Consider the following 22181-nt stretch of genomic DNA (forward strand, 5'->3'; position numbering starts at 1 on the left):
TTAAAGTGAGAGCGAAGAGACTTGTATGTTTGATACAATTTCTCATAAGATATGAAATGAGATATTGGATATAAAGGAAGACGTTGGGTGCACCTTCTTTATGCCTTTCCTAAGTGCAATAGGGAGATTCATCATTATTGTTTGGAGTAAGAATGAGGAGTGCTCTAGCTTGGGTCAGTTAAAGCTCTTTATAGTGCTCTAGCTTCAAGAAGGGTTGTTCAGTTCTCTAATAGCATTATTTGGAGTCCTTGTGTTCCTACCAAAGTGGGTTTTTTTTGCTTGGGAAGCCTCTTGGGGTAAGGTGCTAACTTTGGATCAACTTAAAAAGAGGGGCTGGATTCTAGCTAATAGATGCTTCCTTTGCTGTGAGGAAGAAGAGACTATTGATCATATTCTTATTCATTGCACCAGGGCTAGAGTTTTATGAGAGTTATTGTTTGCTCTTTTTGGCGTTACTTGGGTCATTCCTTTTTCGGTTAGAGATACCCTTCTTGGATGGCGTGGCTTTAACTTGGGCAAGAAGCGTAGAAAGGTGTGGAAGGCAACCCCTTTGTGTCTTTTTTAGGCGGTTTGGAAGGAAAGAAATAGGATTGCTTTTGATAATGAGGAGCTTTCGATTCATAGGTTGAAAAATTCTTTTGTATGTAATATTTGGTTGTGGACTAAGTCGGTTGTAAATGAAGGTCCTTTTCCTTTACTCAGTTTTTTTGATTGGCTAGGTGCTAGTTGAGGGCTGGTGATTTTTTGTATCCCCTCTTCTTTTGTTTGTGCCTTTTGGCACCTCTTGTATACCCCTGTATGCTTTTGGGTCAGCCTCAAGGTGCCCTTTTCTAATATATTTCTTTTTGTGTGTTTGCCTATCAAACAAAAAAAAAAAAAAAAGAATGAGGAGTGCTTCACACCACGACAATTTCTCACACAATATAGCCATATTTAATAAGGGAGTGGTCCTTTTAAGTCTCACACATGAAGAATGGGCTGGGCTGCACCATTAGTGGGCTGAATGGCTCATCTGAATCAATCTTGAGTCAGAACTTGAAAATGTTGACATTACAAGGAGTGCTGATGTGGCACTGATTTTTTTGGTGATAATGTCGAAATATCGCTGATGAATCAGCGAAAAATGGGTACAACATTCGATAGATACTCATGTGAAGCCCTCCTCATTCTTGCTCCAAACAATAAAGCTTCACAGATACACATGTATGTATGCATATGAGTATCCTAGTATGCACACCCTTTCTACATATTGCATGTCAGTTTGTCTTCTGATTTTTGTTTTTTTTTTTGTTTTTTTTGTTTTTTTTTTTTTGTATTTGTTTTTGGTTCTTATTTGTTGTGGTTGTGAATCCCCCTAATTGGCACAAAAGAGCAAAAAATTACACAAATGTATTCACATAGACACGGATAGATGGATATACATTCTCTATACTGCACATGCTTTTTTTCTTTCTTCCTAGAATTTTTGTGGTTGTGAATCCCATATATTTTTCTCTAAATAGTAATGATACATACGGATATATTCATACATAGAAACACATACATATTTTGCATAGCAAGCTTTTACTCCTATTTATGAAAAATGACGAATAAATAGAAAATGAAGATAAGTACCACTTTATCACTACTCTCATGTTTAGTTTGTAATTAATGGTTAATTTTTGAGAAATGCTGTGTAAATAATAATTGTATAAATTGGAAGGTATAGATAGATCTAGAACCATGGTTTATATGTAATATTAACCCTTTTACCATCTCACTTGGACTTACATATTGATTTCCATTACATAATTAATTTTATGGTGTTTACTTTATAATTTCTATGCTATAAAATTATGTGATTTGATATATGACATAAAATCATGAATTTCATTACATTCTTAGAACACCTAAATAAATGAGGTAAAATTATAGCAAAGCAAATTTTTCACTTTTTGATCTTCATATTTTATAAGTGTGGTTGAAGGATTTTGGATGGACTTGAAGATTTTGAAAATAAAGGGATTTGGATTTGGAAATTATGATATTTGTAAAACACAAGAAGTCTAGGGAGTGTGAAGGAAAAAAAAATAAAATCAAGTTCTCCATTTGCTCTTAAAAGTGTCAAAGGTTCTCTGGTTGCTCTTGATCATGATCATAGTTTCTGAGTTCTTTGTACTCAAACAACCACTTTTTATTCATCCTCAATCCACATTGCATATGCCTCTTATTCCCTTTTTTATTTTTTATTTTTTATAAGGAAACAACAAAGGAATATATTGATAAAAAGAAAGTACAATAGAAGGATGAGGAATCCTCCCACCAAAGAAAAACAAGATTACAAGTAATCAAAAATAAGAAAATACAAAGAGAGAATAAGCAAACACTCTAGTTACACACCGCTAACCAATCAAGTTGTAACACATTAAGAGGTATCCTCTTAAAAACCTTAGAACAAAAAGCCCAAAGAGAAGCAAGAAAACGAATAGAATCCCAAAGATACTCTGAATTCCTTGCTTTATCCTAAAAAATCCTTGCATTTCTTTCCCGCCACACCACCCACATTAACGCGATGCACGCGTCTTGCCATAAAACAATCCCTTTCTTAGAAGATCCAAAACCATTAAAATTGGTAGATAACATGTCAGAGATGCTCCTTGGGGGAACCCAATTCGTCTTTGCTAATTGAAATAATCTGTGCCACAACCCCATCGTCAAAGAGCAATGGAGGAAAAGGTGATCTACTTTTTCTACATGCTTCATGCACAACTTACATATGTCGGGACTAAGTGCTTTGTGGGGTCTTTTCAATTGTAGCAAGTCATTAGTATTAACCTTCTTGTGAGCCACCAACTAGACAAAGGACTTGACTTTGAAGGGGACTTGAGAATTCCAGACAAACTTGGTAGGGAAAACTGGAGGCGACTCAGAATATTGAGATAAGGCCAGAAAGAAAGATTTGACTGTGAAAAATCCTGAAGGAGATAAAGACCAGGATCTCTTATCTGGAACCGAAGGTGATATGTGTAGACGATCAAGAGACCGCATAAGGCCTTCTAAATCTTCTATCTCAAAATTAGAAAGATTTCGATGAAAGTTGAAATTCCAATAGAAAGAGCGGGTATATCCAAGAATTGATGAAATAGGAGCATTTTTATTCGTAGCTACGCTAAGTAATCTTGGATATTGGACTCCCAAAGGTTGATCCCCCCACCACAAGTCTTCCCAGAACCGAATTCTATCCCCGTCACCTACCACAAACCGAGTAAACTTGGAAAACTCTTGGAAGACTAGTGCAATGGCCTTCCAAGGACAACGATGTGACCATCTAACTATATTGTTGACATCCCATCCATTGGAGTGTGATCCATAAATGCTTAAAATAACCTGATGCCACAGAGCTGAACCCTCCCTAGGATATCTCCACAACCACTTCCCTAAGAGAGCGACATTCCTTACAGAAATCTTTCCAAAACCCAATCCCCCTCCGGCTTACACACTACGTCCCAACTAACCAAATGATCTCTTTTGCCTTCCCCTACGTCTGAGCATAAAAAATCTCTTTGCAGTCTCTCAATTTTTGCTGCCACTGAGGTGGGAATCTTAAACAAGGAGAGAAAGTAACATGACATATGGGTGAGACAAGATTGAATGAGGGTTTTCCTGCTTCCAAAAGATAAATACACCTTTTGCCACCCATCTAATCTCCTTGATATCCTCTCAATCACAGGATCCCAAAAACCACACGCCTTAGGATTCCCTCCCAGAGGAAGACCCAGGTAAAGTATAGGCCACCCAGAAGCCTTGCAGTCAAGCAGCTCGGCCAACCTAGAAAGATGATTTTGTTCAAGATTAATGCCATAGATATTACTTTTGTCAAGATTAACTTTCAACCCGGAAATATGCCCAAACACTAGCAAAACATTCTTAAGGGTCATCATATCCTCTTCTCGAGTACTAGAAAAGAAAATGGTATCATCTGCAAATTGTAAATGGGATACCCTTGTTCTGTTCATACCCACCCTGAAACCCTCCAAGACGTTTCTCTCCTCAGCTCTCAATAACATCCTACTCAATACATCTGCCACTATAGTGAACAAAAAAGGGGATAAAGGGTCGCCTTATCTTAAACCTCTAGATGCCTTAACCCACCCTTTCGCATTACTGTTCACTAGGACTGCAAAAGAAACCAAGGACAAGCAACCTCTCATCCATTTTCTCCATCTAGGACTAAACCCCTTCATCTCCAACACATGATCCAAAAAATCCCAACTCACGTGGTCATAGGCCTTTTCGAAGTCAATTTTGAATACAACTCCTTCCTCCCCTGATCTTCTTTTCTCATCCACTATCTCATTGGCTATGAGAACTGCATCTAAAATTTGCCTCCCTTGAACGAAGGCTCCTTGAGTAGAATGGATGGTTTTGTGAAGTACCCATCTTAGACGCCCTGCTAACACTTTGGCTATTATCTTGTAAAGACTAGTGATCAAGCTAATAGGTCTATGGTCTGAGATTCTCTTTGACATGCTTTTTTTGGGTAACAGAACTATAAAGGAAGCGTTGGTGCTTTGATTGATAATTCCGCTCCTATGAAATTCTGCAAACACTCTCACTAGATCCTCCTTTATCACTTCCCAACAATCTTGAAACACTGCAATGGTAAAGCGATCCGGCCCCGGAGCCTTATCCTTATCCAATTGAAAAATGGCCTTAGAAATCTCTTCTTCGGTAAAGGGGGATTCCAACTTAGACGCACTCTCACCAGAAATAGGGGACCAATCTAAGCCTTTCACTCTCCAAGGTTCTCCAGAAGGACTCGTGTAGAGCTTTTCGAAATACCAATATCTCCTCTTTGATGCTCTCTGAATTATTCAACATTAGGCCACTTTCATTTTCCAACTCCTTGATAAATTTCCTATTGCGCCTGCCATTGGCCACTATATGAAAAATTTTTGAGTTACAATCCCCTTCTTTTACCCATTTCACCCTAGCTTTTTGTCTCCAATGTATTTCTTCCCTCAAAATCAACTCCTCTAGCTCCCCTTTTCTTAAAGCTCTCTGGACTAAAAGTTCAGGGGCTAGGCCCCCTTCTTGCTCCAAGGTATCAAAGTTAGCTAAAGCAGATAAGATATCTTTTTTCCTTTTACTTAGCTCTCCAAAAGAAGCCTTATTCCACTCTTTCAATTTGGCTTTAACGAAGTATAATTTCCTCATGAACTTGTGCCCTACGCACCCATTTCCTTGAAACTCTCTCCACCAACTTCCAAAACTCTCCTTAAAACTAGGATGTTGCAACCACATATTCTCAAACCTGAATGGCGTTGGTCCCCACTTGAACGGATTGGTTTCCAAGACAATCGGCCAATGATCCGATGTCCATCTTGGAAGTACTCCTTGAAGACTTTGAGGAATACTTGTTCCCACTCATTTGAGTACAGGAAACGATCTATTCTCTTGTACACTGGATGCTCTTGCATGTTTGACCAAGTAAATGATGCGCTCCTTAAAGGTGAATCTATCAATTCGCAATCTCTTATGAAATCATCAAAATCCTTCATGCTAGGGGTTAATCTAGAACCTCCCAAATTTTCTAAACTTCTCCTTATGACATTGAAATCGCCGCCCACACACCAACGTGGAGAAGAAAGCCCAACAATGTCTGAAAGCTCCACCCAAAAATCCTTCTTGAGAGCTGAGTTATTTGGGCCATAAACTGCAAATAGCCATATTGATTCGCATTCGTCCAGTGCGAACTTGATTGAGACCGAAAAAGAACCTAACACTACCTCCTCCCTACACAATTTTTTAGAGTCCCAGATGATCAAAATCCCACCCGAAGCCCCACTCGTCGGAAGGGCTGCCCAATCCTTATTTCTGGCTGTCCAAACATTACCCACAAACCTTCTATCACACTCTGCCTTTTTTGTTTCCTGAGTCATCACTACATCTGACTTTTCTGATCTCAGAAAATCTTTAACCACCCTTCTCTTTTTCTTTGAACCCAAACCCCTAGTATTCCAACTGATTATCTTCATGTGAAAACTCACTGACCCTGATCTCCGAACCAAATCCAATTGGTCTCACAATCCTGTGGAGCATCTGCTATTCCTCCTGGAATATACCTTGATATCCAGAGTCTTTAAAACCTCACATCCTTTTGCCATTTTCCTAGGGGACAGTCCTTCTATTTGGAACTCGCCTGAAGGAGAGCTCGCAATACCTCCCAGGTTAACTGCAGCCATACTGGATTCCTTGATAGGTGATCTTAGATTAGATGAAAGAGGGTTGACACTCTCAAACATCTGGTAAGGACAAGCAGGCTGGATCACCTCCATTTCTAAATTAGGGATATCAACGGAAGTTTGACCTTCATAAGCATTGTTGACTTTTTTGAAAAAAAATTCAGAATTTACTCGGTTTTCCATAGGAACCTGAGATTGAGAAATTGAACCAGGAAGCATGGGGGTAGAAGGACTCAGAATGGGGACGGAATGATTCATGAGGGAATAAGTGAAGCCACTAGAAGGGGGTATATATGGCTGGGGAGACTGAAAAAGTGATGGCGTTACCTCCAGATTTTCCGCAACCATCGAACCACAATTCCCCAACAAGCTAGGCCCTTTACCTCTGGTTTTTGGCGTAGAAGGCATAACCATGACTGCTGAGCCACGAGGATCAGACCCCACTCAGCCAAAAATCCTTCCATGTCTTCGTCGGATGAAAAATTGTTCAGATCCTCTTCATTTCTCGGCGACAAAGCCCCTTCCCCTAAATTCTTCTTGCGAAGCCTTGGAAATCGGCGAGAAAAGAGAGGACTTGCACTTAATCCTCTTTTCGCCTGAGATTCGACTCCTGAAGCCTCTGCCTTTGGGTCCTCTTCGCTGTCCGCCTTGATCTTTCCACGCGAAAGGGCTCGCTGCAACACCGGATTCCCTGTCGGTGCTCTGAGCTTGGGGGAAAGAAGGTTGACCACAGCTTCCTTGAACTGTACAACACCTTCTTCTTCGCAAACCTGCTCGACTAAACCTCAAGGAGTCCAGGAGTTGTTTTCCCCTTTTCGTTTGCAGAAGATGAGTCTTCTTCCTTGCGTAACGACGCCACAGTCTCAACTGGGATAAACTCTTCTGGGCTTAGGCCCAACCCCAACGGGCCTGTAAGCTTGTAGCCCATTATAGCTACTCTTGGACCAGACTTTGCTAGTGACTGGGCCTTCCTCTCACAGGCCCGATAGCCCACATCGGCGATGGCCTCGTCTTCTTCGGCCCAATCTCCTCCTGCTTCTTCAATCCCGTCCAGCCCATCCGCTGACTTATTTGAATTCAAACGAGACTGCGATGGAAGCTGGCAGCCCTTGCCACGTTTGCCGACTGAGGTAAGCACAACCTTACCCCTTTCTCCCTCCTTCCTTCGTCTGCTATCTTCCCTGACATGGTATCTTCCCCCGTCGTTGATCTGCCTCTCTCCCCTCATCTTCCTCCACCTGTCCCTGAGTGAGAAGCGACAGCCACCCGAGTCGGTTCACCTTTTTCACTACCTCTCCGTCTTTCTTCATCTCCGACCACTACGATGACGATTGTAAACACCTAATCCCCGTCAGTCACCTCTAACGGAGCTGGAAGGATTGCCCTATCCTTCATTGCGATCTTTAACCTCGCCCTGCTAAGATCGAACAACTTCAACGTTTGCCAATCAATTTCATTTACCGTCCCCCATTGCTCCACAATCTTCTTCAGGTGTACCTCTGACCACAGGTGAAATGGCAGCCCTCGTAATTCGATCCAACCTTCTCTAAACTTCCCATCTATTTCCGCATTTTCCTTCGGTGACCATCTTCGCAGCTGGATTATGTTCCTTTCCCGAACCCTTAAATTCCTCAAATCATGGAGAAATATAGCTTCCTCAATTGTTTCAACGAAAAATACACCATTTCCAGCTGAAATGGGTACAATCGTTACAACGCCTTTCTTCCCTAAGCTTCTTGCCACCGATCTTCCAACCTCAGCCTAATTCTCTCTGTCAAACTTGCTTTCACATACCACAGCTCGCGCCCACCTCCCAACTAGAACTAGACCACCTCCTCTTGGTACTTCATCACTGACTGCCTTCACATAGGATTTGTGCATAGAGCCCACGTTATTGTGAGGCCAACTTTCCCCTCTAATATTCCTTCCTTTTTCTACTGCATTCGGATAGGGTACCACCAACATTGAAGATAGCGCTTTTTTAATATTCTCCCAACCTCTGCCCTTGTCGCCCTCAGGAATGATCAGAACGGAAGATTTTCTGTTCGTAGTGAACTTCGAGATCCTTGTGAACCTTCCATGGTTGTTGAAGCCAACTTCCATCAGATGGACCCTACATTTTCCCCTGAATTTTTTGTTGAAACCCATATGACTCTTCAATGCTATGGCTTTCGTCAAATATTCAACCATCCACCCGACTGCTTCCTTTTCAAAACCTAATGCAAAAACAGAGCCTCTACTTATCTTTGTCATCGAACACCATTCGCCTCCTTGCTCGCCTTCCAACCTAATCAAGAAGGTCTTCCTCTCCACCAAGACCTTCAACATCTTCCTCTCCATCAGCCCTTTGTTTCTAAAGAACGGGTATGATGATAGAGGCCAGGCAATGTAAGGGAGGCTTTTCCTCATCATGCTTTAGATCTTTCATCATGAAAACTAGAGTTTTGAACTGAAGGATTCAGCTTCATAGTCTTGGGCCATTTTCCTATGTGTGACTCTATTCTTATTCCCTTCTTCAAATGCCATTCTTGGATTTTAAAATCCTATGCTAGGGCTCCCTGGAAAACTATATTTTGAGAAGGGATTATCAGATTTGTTCTTAAAGCCAAAATTAGAATCAATTTCAATTTTAAGGAACTGAAATGTGCTCAGATGGTATTTCTTGATGCTTTTTTTGGAAGTCTTATCCTAGTGGGTTGTTAATCAAGTGGCTTATTCATTACTTATGCTCCTTGCTTCATAGCATATGCCTGTGTTCAGATGTATAAACTCGTAGCATTTTTATTTATATATGATTCCTTAAATGTGTTTTTTTTCTGTGTAGGAATTCTTTAGATGCCTTGCTATATGCCACACTGTGCTTCCTGAAGGTGATGAGTCCCCAGAAAAAGTTACATATCAAGCTGCATCCCCAGATGAGGCAGCTTTGGTCACTGCTGCAAAGAACTTTGGCTTCTTCTTTTACAGGTTTTTATTTCCTGATACTTTTCTATTATTTCAGTACAATGAAAGATATAACAAGAAACTAATCATCCATGAGAAACTAGAAGTGGTGGCAATTAAGGACAAGTTGTGGTAAAATTTATCTCAGAAGGTTTGTCCTTCAAGTAGTTGGGATTAAGGCTTTAATAAGTTGTCCTGAGTTGAGTTGAGTAATTATTTTCTATATCTCCATGAGGGTATTCTCAACTTTTATCATTTGGATCTCATCTTTCTTTTCTTAAAAACAAAGTATTAATGACATTATAGCATATGGAGCCTATGAAAAACATTATGACAAATAGAATTACAACCTTCACACGAATTTTGTTTTGAAAAGGCATTGCCACATTATTTTGGAGATAAGAAAAATGATTAACTTAGCACCAAATGGTTCAATAATTGTGTTGAGGAGTAATTTGATTGTTCCTAGTTCATAAGAGACCTGCTTGTTGTCTTGGGTAGGAGACTAACAATTTGTTATCCCTAGGCGAACACCTACGACAATATATGTTCGTGAATCACACGTGGAAAAGATGGGCAAGGTCCAAGATGTGTCCTACGAGATCCTGAATGTCCTTGAGTTCAATAGGTGAGCATATATTTCTTTGACTTATATTTTATCTGATTGCAAAGTTCATTCTTGATTTTATTAATGCTGATTGTAATCTTTGTTGAATAAATAGTACAAGGAAGCGGCAATCTGTTGTATGCCGTTATCCAGATGGGAGGCTTGTTTTGTATTGCAAGGTAATAGTTTCATGTGGTTTCTTATATAAGCATAATCTTTGCTAATTACAAATAAAATGACACTTGGATAGAAACCTGTTTTCCACAGGGTGCTGATTCTGTAATCTTTGAGAGGTTGGGTGATGGAAATGGTGATTTAAAGAAAACAACCAGGGAGCATTTAGAGCAATTTGGATCTGCTGGATTGCGAACCCTTTGCCTAGCTTATAGAGATTTAAGTACTGATATGTATGAACATTGGAATGAGAAATTTATCCAGGCAAAATCTTCTTTACGGGACCGTGAAAAGAAGTTGGACGAGGTATATCCTATGTTTGGATGCACTCTTTTTTATTTTTGAAGCTTTTACGTTTGAAACTTTTTTTTTGGCCAAATGAAGATGATGCTGCTAACTCTTTTTTTAATAATCTTTTATTCTAGTTTCCAAATGAATTATTATTTAACCAATATAAACAATCATGAAATTTGATTGCAGATATTGCATTGTTTGATTGTATTCTACATATATGAATATTTGATGTTTTGGTCTTGAAATAAAAACTTTAAGGCAAAAAGAAGGTATTTAGAAGAAGATAAGAGAGTACCAATCTACAGTAGCATTTCTCCTGATCAATACCTCTTGTTGCAATGAATTGATTTAGAAGCATTCCTAGCTGCACATTGATAATTTTATCCAGACCAGTGACTTAATTTCATTTGAAGTGAATGAGACCTTAAGAAGTGGTAGTTTGGTGTATTCTGATTTTCATCTTTCTCTAAGCTGTTTTAAGTTGCTGAAGAGCCTTTACAATTATGATCCAAAGATCTATTAAACCCCTCGCTGATCTAGCCTGAACTACTGTCAGGTTTTAACTTTTACCTTGAAAAAATCCTGGATTTCCTCATTCATGATTGGATGCCTTTGCCTATCATTCTTCCCTGAATGCTTAATAATTTCTGCCTCTTGGATTACATTGTAAGGTGAGAGATTAGCCATTCTGAGCTTTAATCTCCGGTCCAGTGTCAAAGCATTAGTTGCAGGTTGGACTATTTGAATTGCTATTGTTCCAACGATTGTTTGTTAAAAGGATTACCTGTCAAAAAAAGAAAAAAAAGGAAAAAGGAAGAGCAATTGTTTGTTAGAAGGATCTGGTCCATCTCTAGTTATTAATTCATAATTTTTGGACCAAGTACAAACTTTATTTCTTAAATAAACAAGTAAAACTTATTACACATTTTTATGTATATGTTTTAATATATAAGCCTTGTTTAGGAGAGCTTCTCAAACACTAAAGATAAAACTTCTAACAATTGGTCCTACACTTCCGAACATGATTTATTTGCATTTTGGAGAAGCAGGGAGTCCCATGCTTTTCCTCAAACGTTATGTGTGAAATAGGTTTTTATTTAATTACAATTTTTAGAAGTGCTGTAATTATCCTTATCTTTAATAAAAACATTTTTAAAATACAGTTCTCAAACATTAAATTCAATTGCACCGCAGTAGTGATTACTTCTACTTCTACTTTTCAATGCAGAAGTTAAATTGCATCCAGAACACGGCTTTAATGTCCATGGGGAATAATACTATTCCGGGATTTCCTGGTGGAACTTACTTCATCCATATTGAAGGTTTTAGCCTGAAATTTTTGCTTGAAATTTCTTCTTTTAATGCTGCTCTTGGTTGAGAGTGGGAGATCTACCTAGTTAGGTTCATTCACCTGATTGATGTTCCATTAGGTGTATTGTCTGGGAGTCATGCTCAAAGTCCTGCTACATTATTTTGTTTATCCAGGGTGCACCAATCATATTAGTTTTAATGTTTGCGATGATTGCACAAGGCTTGAAATTCCAAATGAGTCAAATTCATCCAGAAGTCAGCTCTATACTATGATATTGTGCCAGTGACCTGCTACAGCCTTTAGAATTTCAAATTGTTGACCCGTGCTTGTATATCTACCACATTGCAACTTCTCTTTTTATAACCAACTATTCTGTTTGTTGCTTCCTAACAATTTCACATGTGTAGTGCACGACGGCTTCTTTGAGTCTCAAATAAATTTAAACTGTAAGGTCTTCCAATGGTAGAGTTTTGACCTGCTTAACGTTGTAATTCTTAGGTAGTGAGCAACCTTTTAATTCTAGTTTTTGTAAGATTTCTTTGGCACTTATAGTGCTTACAAAGACACAGACACAGTCTGGTGTGTATTTTTCTTAATATGATTGGGAACTGGATTGCATGGAGAGATTTCTGGTGTGTTTGCATGGGAATAGAGTATGTAGGGATGTGGTAGATATAATGCTTTAGATAGTGACAAAGAGTGGCAAGTTTACAGTTAAGTTTCTTTACAATGCTTTGGAGCTAGACAATTTCAGGTCTTTTCCAGTGAGAGAAATTTGGCTTTCATGGGACAACCTAGAGTTAGCTTTTTGCGTGGGAGGCAGTGTGGGGCATGTTCAGAGATGAGAATGGTCTTTAGCAAATATGTGTTACTTTTGCCATTTGCATGAAGAATCTATAGATCACTTGCTTCTCCACCGTGAAAAGACAAGGGTTTTATAGGAGCTACTTTTTGCGCTTTTTGGGGTGTCTTGGGTGCTTCCCTTGTTGGTTAGAGAGACACTTTTGGGGTGACATGGTTCTTTTGTAGGCAAAAAGTGCAAGAACGTTTGGAGTACAGATCCCTTATGCATATTTTGGATGGTTTGGAAGACAATGAACAAAATCACGTTCGATGATGAGGTGTTTTCAATGTAAAGGCCAAAGATCGCTCTTGTTTGCTTTCTTTGGGTAGAGACTAGGTTGTTTATAGATGATTGTCCTTTGACTTTAGTTCTTTGATTGGTTGGGCACTTATTGCTCTAATTCTTTTGGCAATTTTTTTTTTCCCGTTTGAGCTTGGTGGCAGTGTGTTTCTTGTATACCTTGGGTTGCTCTTTTGGTGGCTCTTTTTAATACAATTTACTTCTTTATCTATCAATTTTTTTTTTCCTTAATATGGTGTAGGATTGTCTGCAAGCAAAGTTATATCTTATAGATTTCACTTGTATATAATGATGCAATTTTATTGTGTAACTACAAACCATCTTCATAAGTGTCTTGATAGATGTATTAAAGTTGCAACTTGTCATATCATTGCTCTTTGTATACTAAATGCAACAGCAATTGCATGTGTTTTAGATTTTGTACTGATGTTAACTAAGCCATACCTGTGTAAAAATGTGAAATTATGTAGGTGGCAGAACTAATAGAGAAGGATCTTGTTTTGATTGGGTGCACTGCTATTGAAGACAAGCTTCAAGAAGGAGTTCCATCTTGTATAGAAACTCTTTCTAGAGCAGGAATCAAAATTTGGGTGCTAACAGGGGACAAGATGGAAACAGCAATAAATATAGCCTATGGTTAGTTGGTTTTTGATAAGATCTGGTACTCGTGGTTTTCTTGTTTCTAAAAACATATGTTATTTCTTCATTTGAACCTGATGCTTCTTAAATCTTTTGTTCTTTATTTGCTGCAGCATGCAATTTGATTAATAATGACATGAAACAATTCATCATCAGTTCAGAAACTGATGCAATTAGAGAAGTTGAAAACAGGGTACACTGTGTTTCTTGGTTGGCATGTTTATGGAAGTTGGTATTACCTCTGTTTCAGACTATTTATTTGTTAAACAGTTATTCAAAATTTGTTTGTTAGGGTGACCAAGTGGAGATAGCACGCTTTATCAAAGAGTCAGTCACCGCAGATTTGAAAAAGTTCCTTGAGGAAGCACAACAGCATCTCCATACCATATCTGGACCAAAATTAGCACTTGTAATAGATGGGAAGTGTTTGATGTATGCATTAGACCCGAATCTGCGAGGAATGCTACTCAACCTAAGCTTGAATTGTACTTCTGTAGTTTGCTGCAGAGTTTCTCCCTTACAGAAAGCACAGGTAAGATGTTTTATTTTGTTGTTTTGAAGCAACTTGGCTGAAGTATCATGTCAGCTGAATATTGAGAAATCACTATTGTTGTTTGTAGGTGACAAGCCTGGTCAAGAAAGGTGCACGGAAAATAACACTTAGTATTGGTGATGGTGCCAATGACGTCAGCATGATTCAAGCGGCTCATGTTGGCGTTGGAATTAGTGGACTAGAAGGGATGCAAGCAGTAATGGCTAGTGATTTTGCAATTGCTCAGTTCCGCTTTCTTACAGATTTGCTTCTTGTGCATGGACGGTGGTCATATCTCAGAATATGCAAGGTTTAACTTTTCTATATTTCCGACCTAAAAATTTCTATGAAAATATTTTTCAGTGTTTACATACTGAATAATTCTTTTTGCAGGTGGTGACATACTTCTTTTACAAGAATCTTACTTTCACTTTGACTCAATTCTGGTTCACCTTCCAAACTGGGTTTTCTGGTCAAAGATTCTATGATGATTGGTTCCAGTCTTTATATAATGTTATATTCACAGCCCTGCCAGTGATCATTGTTGGCCTCTTTGACAAGGTATTCTGTCCTTTATTTTATAAACTTGATTTCAACTTCATAATTGAACCATGGGAGCAAATTTCATTAGTTTTGTATCATTGCTTTTATTCTGAAGGTTCTATTAAATAAGCAATCTTAAAAATTTTTATTTGTTGCTTTGCTCATCCATTTTTGCAATCTAAATGAAGAACTACTTTAATTTTTTCCAGGATGTCAGTGAATCCCTTTCCAAGAAGTACCCAGAACTGTACAAGGAGGGAATAAGAGATTCTTTCTTCAAATGGAGAGTTGTGGGGATCTGGGCTTTCTTCTCTTTCTACCAATCACTAGTTTTCTATTATTTTGTGACCTCTTCCAGTTCTAGTGGTCAAAATTCATCTGGCAAGATGTTTGGTCTTTGGGATGTCAGCACAATGGCCTTCACGTGTGTTGTTGTAACTGTCAACTTGCGTCTTCTCATGCTCTGCAATTCTATTACAAGGTGGCATTATATAAGTGTTGCAGGAAGCATTTTAGCATGGTTTATATTCATTTTTATATATTCAGGTGTTATGACTCCTTATGATCGGCAAGTGAGTGATTTTTAAACCATTTCTTTTGTTTTTCTTTTAGTTTTGTTTTATGTTTATCTAACTAGTGCATATGCTAATTTCTTCTCAATTCATACATGCAGGAGAACGTTTTTTTCGTCATATATGTCCTAATGAGTACATTCTATTTCTATCTTACATTACTTCTTGTTCCCATTGCTGCACTTCTTGGTGACTTCATTTTCCAAGGGTAAGATACCAAAAGTAAAGAGGCACACATGTAGCTTTTCTGTTTTGACAGGGTAGCATATTCTTGATGCATAAAACAGATTTTATTCATTGATTTTGTGGCTTGTAGTTGTCTGCATTCTCAGTAAGGATAGTCTGTCAGTGGTGTTCCCACATTAAAAAAATAGGGACAGGTACACTGACATGTGCTAAGGTTTAACAAAATTTCAAGGATTATCAATAACATATGAAATGGAGCACTAATCTTTACTGATGCTTCATTTTCTTTTTACTCATGGAAACGTCCCCTTTCTTCCAAAAATTGCTTAATGTATACATTTTACTCTTTAGATCAAATCTATTAAAGAGTTGAAAAGAGTGATGTATCTTTTTCTCAGTTAATATGGCATCCAACTTATGAAATATGTTTGTGAGAGTATCATGGAAAAAAACTGTTTATATAGTTATTTTTATAAGTAGTTAACATTTTCAGTCAATTTTAGGTAAACCTTTTTATATTACTTAATAAAAAGATATGTTTGTTAACGTAGATGTGATATTAATTGAGCTTAGAATTCAATAGGATTTGATTGTTCATTGGATTGTTCTAAAGAATAAAATAAGAATTTCTAGCAAATTTTGTAGAGGAGAGATGTGTCCATCAAAAAGGTCAGAGGTGGTTCCTTTAATTTTGCCAAAATAGTTGATTTTTTTTTAATATAAATATATTGACTTGATATTAAAGCTGTGGATTCCAATGTCGGTCTTTTTTCTTTTTTTTTTTTTTTTTTTTGTGTGTGACTGGTCATTATAGCAGTATTCTCACTGTTAAAATAGTGGTTTAGTCAGTTTCTTTCATTATTAGATTGGGGCATTTTGGTCTGAGATAATTAAAGGGAGGACTAATTTGTCCAAAATAGGCAGAAGAGGTTGATTGTACTTATCCTCTTGTCTGTTGGTCAACCATTCAGGATTGCATGTTGTGTATGTGTATGTGATTCTTATGTTGATGATAATATTGCAAATGCTATTATTAGTCATGTAATCATGATGCTGCAGCATCTATGGAACTTGGGTGGTCAAGGCAGGCCATGGCATTGTTTGAAAAACATGTGTCCTCGATGTGGCCCCTATAGTTGTCTGAGTCTCATATATGATCCACTCACCTTTTGCTGATGTGGCACATTAGTTTATTCCCATTTCCAACCTAATGCACTTAGTTTTTAGAGTATAATGATTCAATCCTGAAACTGTTTGATAAATACCAGTGTTTGAAATTTGTTGTTGTTGTTGTTTTTTTTTTTTTTTTTTCTCCTTTTTGATTTAAATTTTCTGTGATGCCCTAGTTATTTATTTGGTCTAATGTCCTGTGACTGGTCATCTGGTTTCAGGGTTCAGAGATGGTTCTTCCCCTACGATTATCAGATTATTCAGGAAATATACAGGCACGAGCCTGATCAAAGCAGCAGGTCTGAGTTGTTGGACATCAGGAATGATCTTACTCCAGATGAGGCTCGGAGCTATGCCATTTCTCAACTCCCACGTGAGAAGTCGAAGCACACTGGATTTGCTTTTGATTCGCCCGGGTATGAGTCATTCTTTGCTTCACAGCAGGGTGTTTATGCTCCACAGAAGGCATGGGATGTGGCTAGGAGAGCCAGCATGAGGTCAGGGGCAAGGACAGCTCAAAAGAAATGAATTAAAACAGTATGTACAAAATTCTTTATTTACAACAGTGAAAACACTTGTAGGGAAAATCTGTAGAATTAGCTTGTGCCATATATCCTAGTTTTGGTCATACATGTTTTTTTGTCCATTTAGTTCAAACCCTGAATCTTTTTTAAATTGAGAAGATATAGTTGTTTTTAGGGCTGTCAAGGATGTACTTGTACATGCCATCTGATTACTCAAATGAGCATTCTTTGATTCCATGGAGTTATTTTAGGTTGTTCCTGAATCCAATAGTGTCTCTTTCAAAATCTTAGCTGTGAACAATGACAATTGAGCTTCAGAGAGCCGGCTAGCCTCACGGTTGGGATTCAGGTGGGGGCTGTGTCGTGTTTTTTTTTGTTGTATTGTGTTGTGTTGTGGGAGGAGTGAGGGGTTTGGTTTGATTCTTGTTGTAGAATAATATGCCATGATAGCCTTTATTTACTCGGTGAACAGATCATACCTTTCACTGAGAATCCATTAAGTGTATTTTGCTGTTATCCCGGATCTTTTGTCTTTCCTATGTTGAAAACGAAGGAAAAAGGAAAAAAAGAGAAATGAAGATCGAAGAAAATGACAAAAGGTTATATGTATGGTTGAATGATAGTTTCCACCTTTTTTTTTTTTTTTTTTTGTACTTCCATTTTCTGCTTTCCTCACTCAACCTTTCATACAAGGAAAAAGAAATGTGATTTAACTCTGGATTGATGTCCAAGTCAATTGGGTTTTTACCTGGTAGCTAAGGTTGAGTGAAAAAAATTTCATATTGAGAGAAGATGATAAAGATGATGGTCTTTCCTCCTTTGTATCAAGAACTCCAAATTATAGACAAATATTAGAAGAAATACGTTAATCTCATTCAACAAAAGGAGCTATTGGAAGTTGAAGAATACACAAGAGGATTGCAAGCTTGTAGGATGTCCTAAATTTGATGGATATCTATAACATTTCCCAACAGCTTGTAGAATGTCCTAGATAAGAAGGATATCTATAACATTTCCCCATCATACCCTATGTAGCTTGTCGAAACAAATTTAACTTCATTTTCGTCCATTTTGTGTATGGCTGCAACTTGGATGGGTTGGGTCAAGTTGATGGTCAACTCAAGTCCAACCAAAACAATAAGCTCGAGCCCAATCCAATATCAATTTTCAAAGCTCTGATTGATTGGGTTTTATGATTCAAAATTCATCTACAATATTTTTAAAAACTCCTTTTCTATATATTTGTACTAAAATTTAAATAGTAACTGAAACAAAATTTCAAGATAATAACACAAAAATAAAATAAAATTATATATGATTTAAAAAAAAAAAATAATATAAGTATAATTTGATATTTTCCTTAAAAATCTAAAAGAAAACAAATAACATGAATATTATCATATAGAATAATATAAATAATAAATATTATAAAAATATTAAAAATTGAGTTTGAGTTGTTCAAATCTTGATTTAACGTTGATTCAAATTAAATCTAGGTAAACTGAGCATTAAAAATAATTATCTGCACTTGCCCAAAAGGTTGGGTTTAGGTTTGGCTTAGGTACCCCTAATTTTGTGATGGGAGCAATAATGGTGCTAAAACCCTTGATAAACCAGTGGTAAAAAAAGGTAAGATTATTTGATGGATTGACTTTGGTGTTGGCTAAGATTATGTGATGGATTGACTTTGGTGTTGTCTAGTTCAGGATTGCCATGACCTTAATAGGATCCTTTTTTTTATTCTTTCTTTACACTACTCATGCTTTCCAACCCCTTCAAGGCCTTCCTAATTCTTCATGCTCCTTAGGATTCATTCTATGCACTGCTTTGTTTGGTAAATTTTAGATCCCTCTCATGGGTGGAGGACTGAGGACTAGGTGTTCCACACTCCTACTTAGGTACTTGCCAACAATGATTCTTAGTTTCCATCATTTCTTGGCAACTATGCGGAGGACAAAAGAGAGATAAGAGCTAAAGATATTCATGAAAGAATCAAGGGAGAAATATTAAAGAAAACCATAGACTTCAATTCATTGTAGAACCACTTGGATTTCTTCTCCATTAATGGCTTCAAGTTGACATTATTAGCAATGGTTGCACTCATAGAGGCTATTCCGTATATACATTGTTTCACTAGCAAAACCTTCTCCCTTTGATGATGAATGAAAGTGCAACAAACAAATACCACTTTTGTTTACATGGTATAAGAACCTTGACCTATGTTTCATTGTATGGCCAAGAGTGGTTGGGAGATGGTCATAATGACCAAAATCACGATAGGAGCTTTGCACATTGTCACAATAATGAAAATCACCTGAATGCCATGGAATGCATTCACAAAGACCCAAAACACCTTAGTGGCTAGGGATGAGGTCATAATGAAGAAAATCACCTTAGTTGTTAGGGATATAGTCATAATAGCCAAAATCACTAGAGTGGCTTAGGACTTAGAGTGTGTTTGAGAGTGATTCTAGAAAACATTTTTAGTATTTCTAACACTTGAATGATAACAAATTTAATGTGTTAGAAAGATTAAAAACATTTTTTAAAATCACTGCCAAACGAGCTCTTAGTAGCAAAAACCGAAATCTTCTAAGTAGCTAGGTACATCATTGCAATGATAAAAAAACTTAAATGGCAAGGGGCTTGGTCTTAATAACAAAAATTCACTTAGTGGCCCAGGATGTTAGTAAAATGATCGAAATCACCTTAATGACATGAGATGTAGTTGAAATGATTGAAATCACCTATATTAATGGGGCACCATCATATGGCTAAAACCAATGTGTTGCTAATAAATAGAGTCGCTTGGGGAAGGTTGTAATGACCAATATAATCATAATGGATTTGCACATTATGGTAATGATCAATGATGTCTCATGAATGAAAAGGAATGCACTAAAAAAACGTTAGGATGACATGATGTAACAGATTTGGTATACATTATTCATTTATTGATATTCTAGATTCACTTTTATCTATCCTTACTCCATGTATTATACTCTATGAACATTCTGGCCTAACATCTCTTACATTATACATGAATTGGGTGGATTAGGAGTTGCACAAAAGATCCAAGTCATGGGTTCCTTGTAAGTAGATGATTTGTTCATAGCTGATTTGTGGACTTAGGCAATCTATTTTAGGTTGTAGTGCACTACCTCTTAAATGGAGGATGATTGGTTTTAGTTGTCGGGATGATGTTCCTATGATGAGTACACTAGTGTGTATGGTTACATATTGGACAGGACCTACATTGAGTCATGATATAAAGCTATTAAGTAGTCATGACTTCACCAAATTGCGATCTTGTACATTTTCTCAACCTTGAGAGAATATTGAGTTTGTGCAGAAGTTAGCAATGACTTTTACTTATAGGTGATATCTTAAGTTGATCATATATTCCCTATGGATTGGATCACTGTTGACATGGATGAAAATATCGGTAATCATGGATATATCGGCAAATATTTTGACACAAAATATCGATAGATAAAAAATTCATAAAAACTTATGAAAATGTAAGAAAAAACTCTTAAAAATGAAATTAAAAGTATAATAGACATTTTAAAGTTGTTTTGTTGAAGAAATTAATATATGTATGATATGATTTGCAATATTAAATTTAATTATATAGTGTCGGTTGATAAGAAATGTGAATTTTGTAAGTGTAGACTCATTATGAAGTTAAATGATTACAAATATATTGATTATGTGATTTAAATATATTACTATATTAAGTTAATTTACTTATCTCTATTGAAAATATATTAATTAATTGTAAAAATGTACTAATTTAAATTCAATGTTATACTAATTTAAAAATGTACTAAGTTAATTTATTCTCAATATACTATTATTACACTTGAATATCAAAATAAAATAAAATAATTAATTTAAAACTAAAATATTGCAAATGTATTACGGTAGAGAGATGTACCATTGAGTATATCATAGTGGAAGGGATGTGACATTGAGTATTTCATGGTGGAAGATTGAATCAGTAGAAATGAAAGTATGCATCTAGTAGGTGTTGTAGGACCACCTAAATGAAGGAATGCATTTGTGGTGATATTTAAAGGTGTGGCAGATGTTGTGGGATCGTCTAAATGGAGTGTATTCATGGTGATATTTAAAGGTTGTGCCGATTGAGGAGTGTATTCTAGGAAATTTGTAAACATGGTGGTGGTTGAATGAGATGACTTGGTTAGCAAAGTAATGAATGGATTCAAGGATTCATGTATCATACCATAAGAATCGGATGTGTTGGAATTGTTTTAATGGTTCTAGAATCCTTTAAAATTTGAAATTAATATTTTAAACCCTAATAATATTATATTATTTGTATTTTTAAAAATTTTTAAGAAGTGAAAAAAAAATGTTTATCTAAAAAATTTGGGTAAAAATATTGAATTGTACATGTTTAAATTATTTTAATTAAATTATATTATTGAATAAATTAAGAATAAAAATTAAAATTATGATAAATTTTTTAAAGGAAATAATTATTTAAATCTAAGTACCTTTTAGTTCCATCAACAAATTTCGGTAATAATATTTAAATTTGAATTTGAAAAAAATTAATTAAAGACAATGGATATTTATAAATTTTTTAAACTTTTTTAAGAGTGGAAAAAAATAATCCTTAATAATATTTAACTTTTATGAATTTTTAAGGAGAAAAATTATCTACATCATTTAAGTTTTTTATAAGTTTGGATTTTTCTAAGTAATTTTTATCCAACAAATTAATAGGATTTTATTTGAATTAATTGAATAAAGTAATGATGACTTAAATATATATAAATGAGATGATAAGGGAAAAAAAGAAGTTGACAAACACTTCAATCTTTTATATATAGTATGGATTATTGCATACATCCAAGATTGGCACCACATGCATACTTCCTAGAGTATAGTTAGTGATATTGAGAAATTAAAGGGATGATCATGCATGAGTGATTGGATGGTAAGCTTCCATGTGGCTTAGGTTTGTTTGTGACTGAGTTTTTGGTTTGTTATATTTGTAGTGTCACTTATTTGACTACCATTTATTTATTTATTTTGTTGGTTACTTAATGTTTGGTAAAATAACTTAATATTACAATTTAAAATTAAACATTAAATTAAAATAGTTAATTTGTTCTTAATCTTAATTTTTTACCTCATTTAGTCTAAGATAATTCTATTATATTTTAGAATTATGATTCTACATTTATGACTTATTTTTTTTATTATAACCATTTTATGATTATTTATATATCTACATTATGAACATTTTATAAATAAATTTATTGTTTAAAAAATTAATGAAAAT

General features: G+C 36.2%; 1 protein-coding gene across 1 annotated transcript in view; it reads left to right on the forward strand.

Annotated features, from left to right (window-relative positions):
* LOC117919249 (phospholipid-transporting ATPase 3) overlaps window positions 1–17380 on the forward strand; it is a 52390-nt gene extending 35010 nt beyond the window's left edge. The window contains exons 16-27 of the mRNA XM_034836383.1: window positions 9049–9191; window positions 9694–9795; window positions 9890–9953; window positions 10042–10254; window positions 13169–13334; window positions 13451–13530; window positions 13630–13869; window positions 13958–14179; window positions 14263–14430; window positions 14622–14984; window positions 15086–15192; window positions 16562–17380. Of these exons, the coding sequence (XP_034692274.1) occupies window positions 9049–9191; window positions 9694–9795; window positions 9890–9953; window positions 10042–10254; window positions 13169–13334; window positions 13451–13530; window positions 13630–13869; window positions 13958–14179; window positions 14263–14430; window positions 14622–14984; window positions 15086–15192; window positions 16562–16868 (2175 nt within the window). The 3' untranslated portion in view covers window positions 16869–17380. The remainder of the gene's footprint in view (window positions 1–9048; window positions 9192–9693; window positions 9796–9889; window positions 9954–10041; window positions 10255–13168; window positions 13335–13450; window positions 13531–13629; window positions 13870–13957; window positions 14180–14262; window positions 14431–14621; window positions 14985–15085; window positions 15193–16561) is intronic.
* Window positions 17381–22181: the final 4801 nt, after the last annotated feature.

Source organism: Vitis riparia, chromosome 7, assembly GCF_004353265.1.
Source record: "Vitis riparia cultivar Riparia Gloire de Montpellier isolate 1030 chromosome 7, EGFV_Vit.rip_1.0, whole genome shotgun sequence".
NCBI classification, from domain to species: Eukaryota; Viridiplantae; Streptophyta; class Magnoliopsida; order Vitales; family Vitaceae; genus Vitis; species Vitis riparia.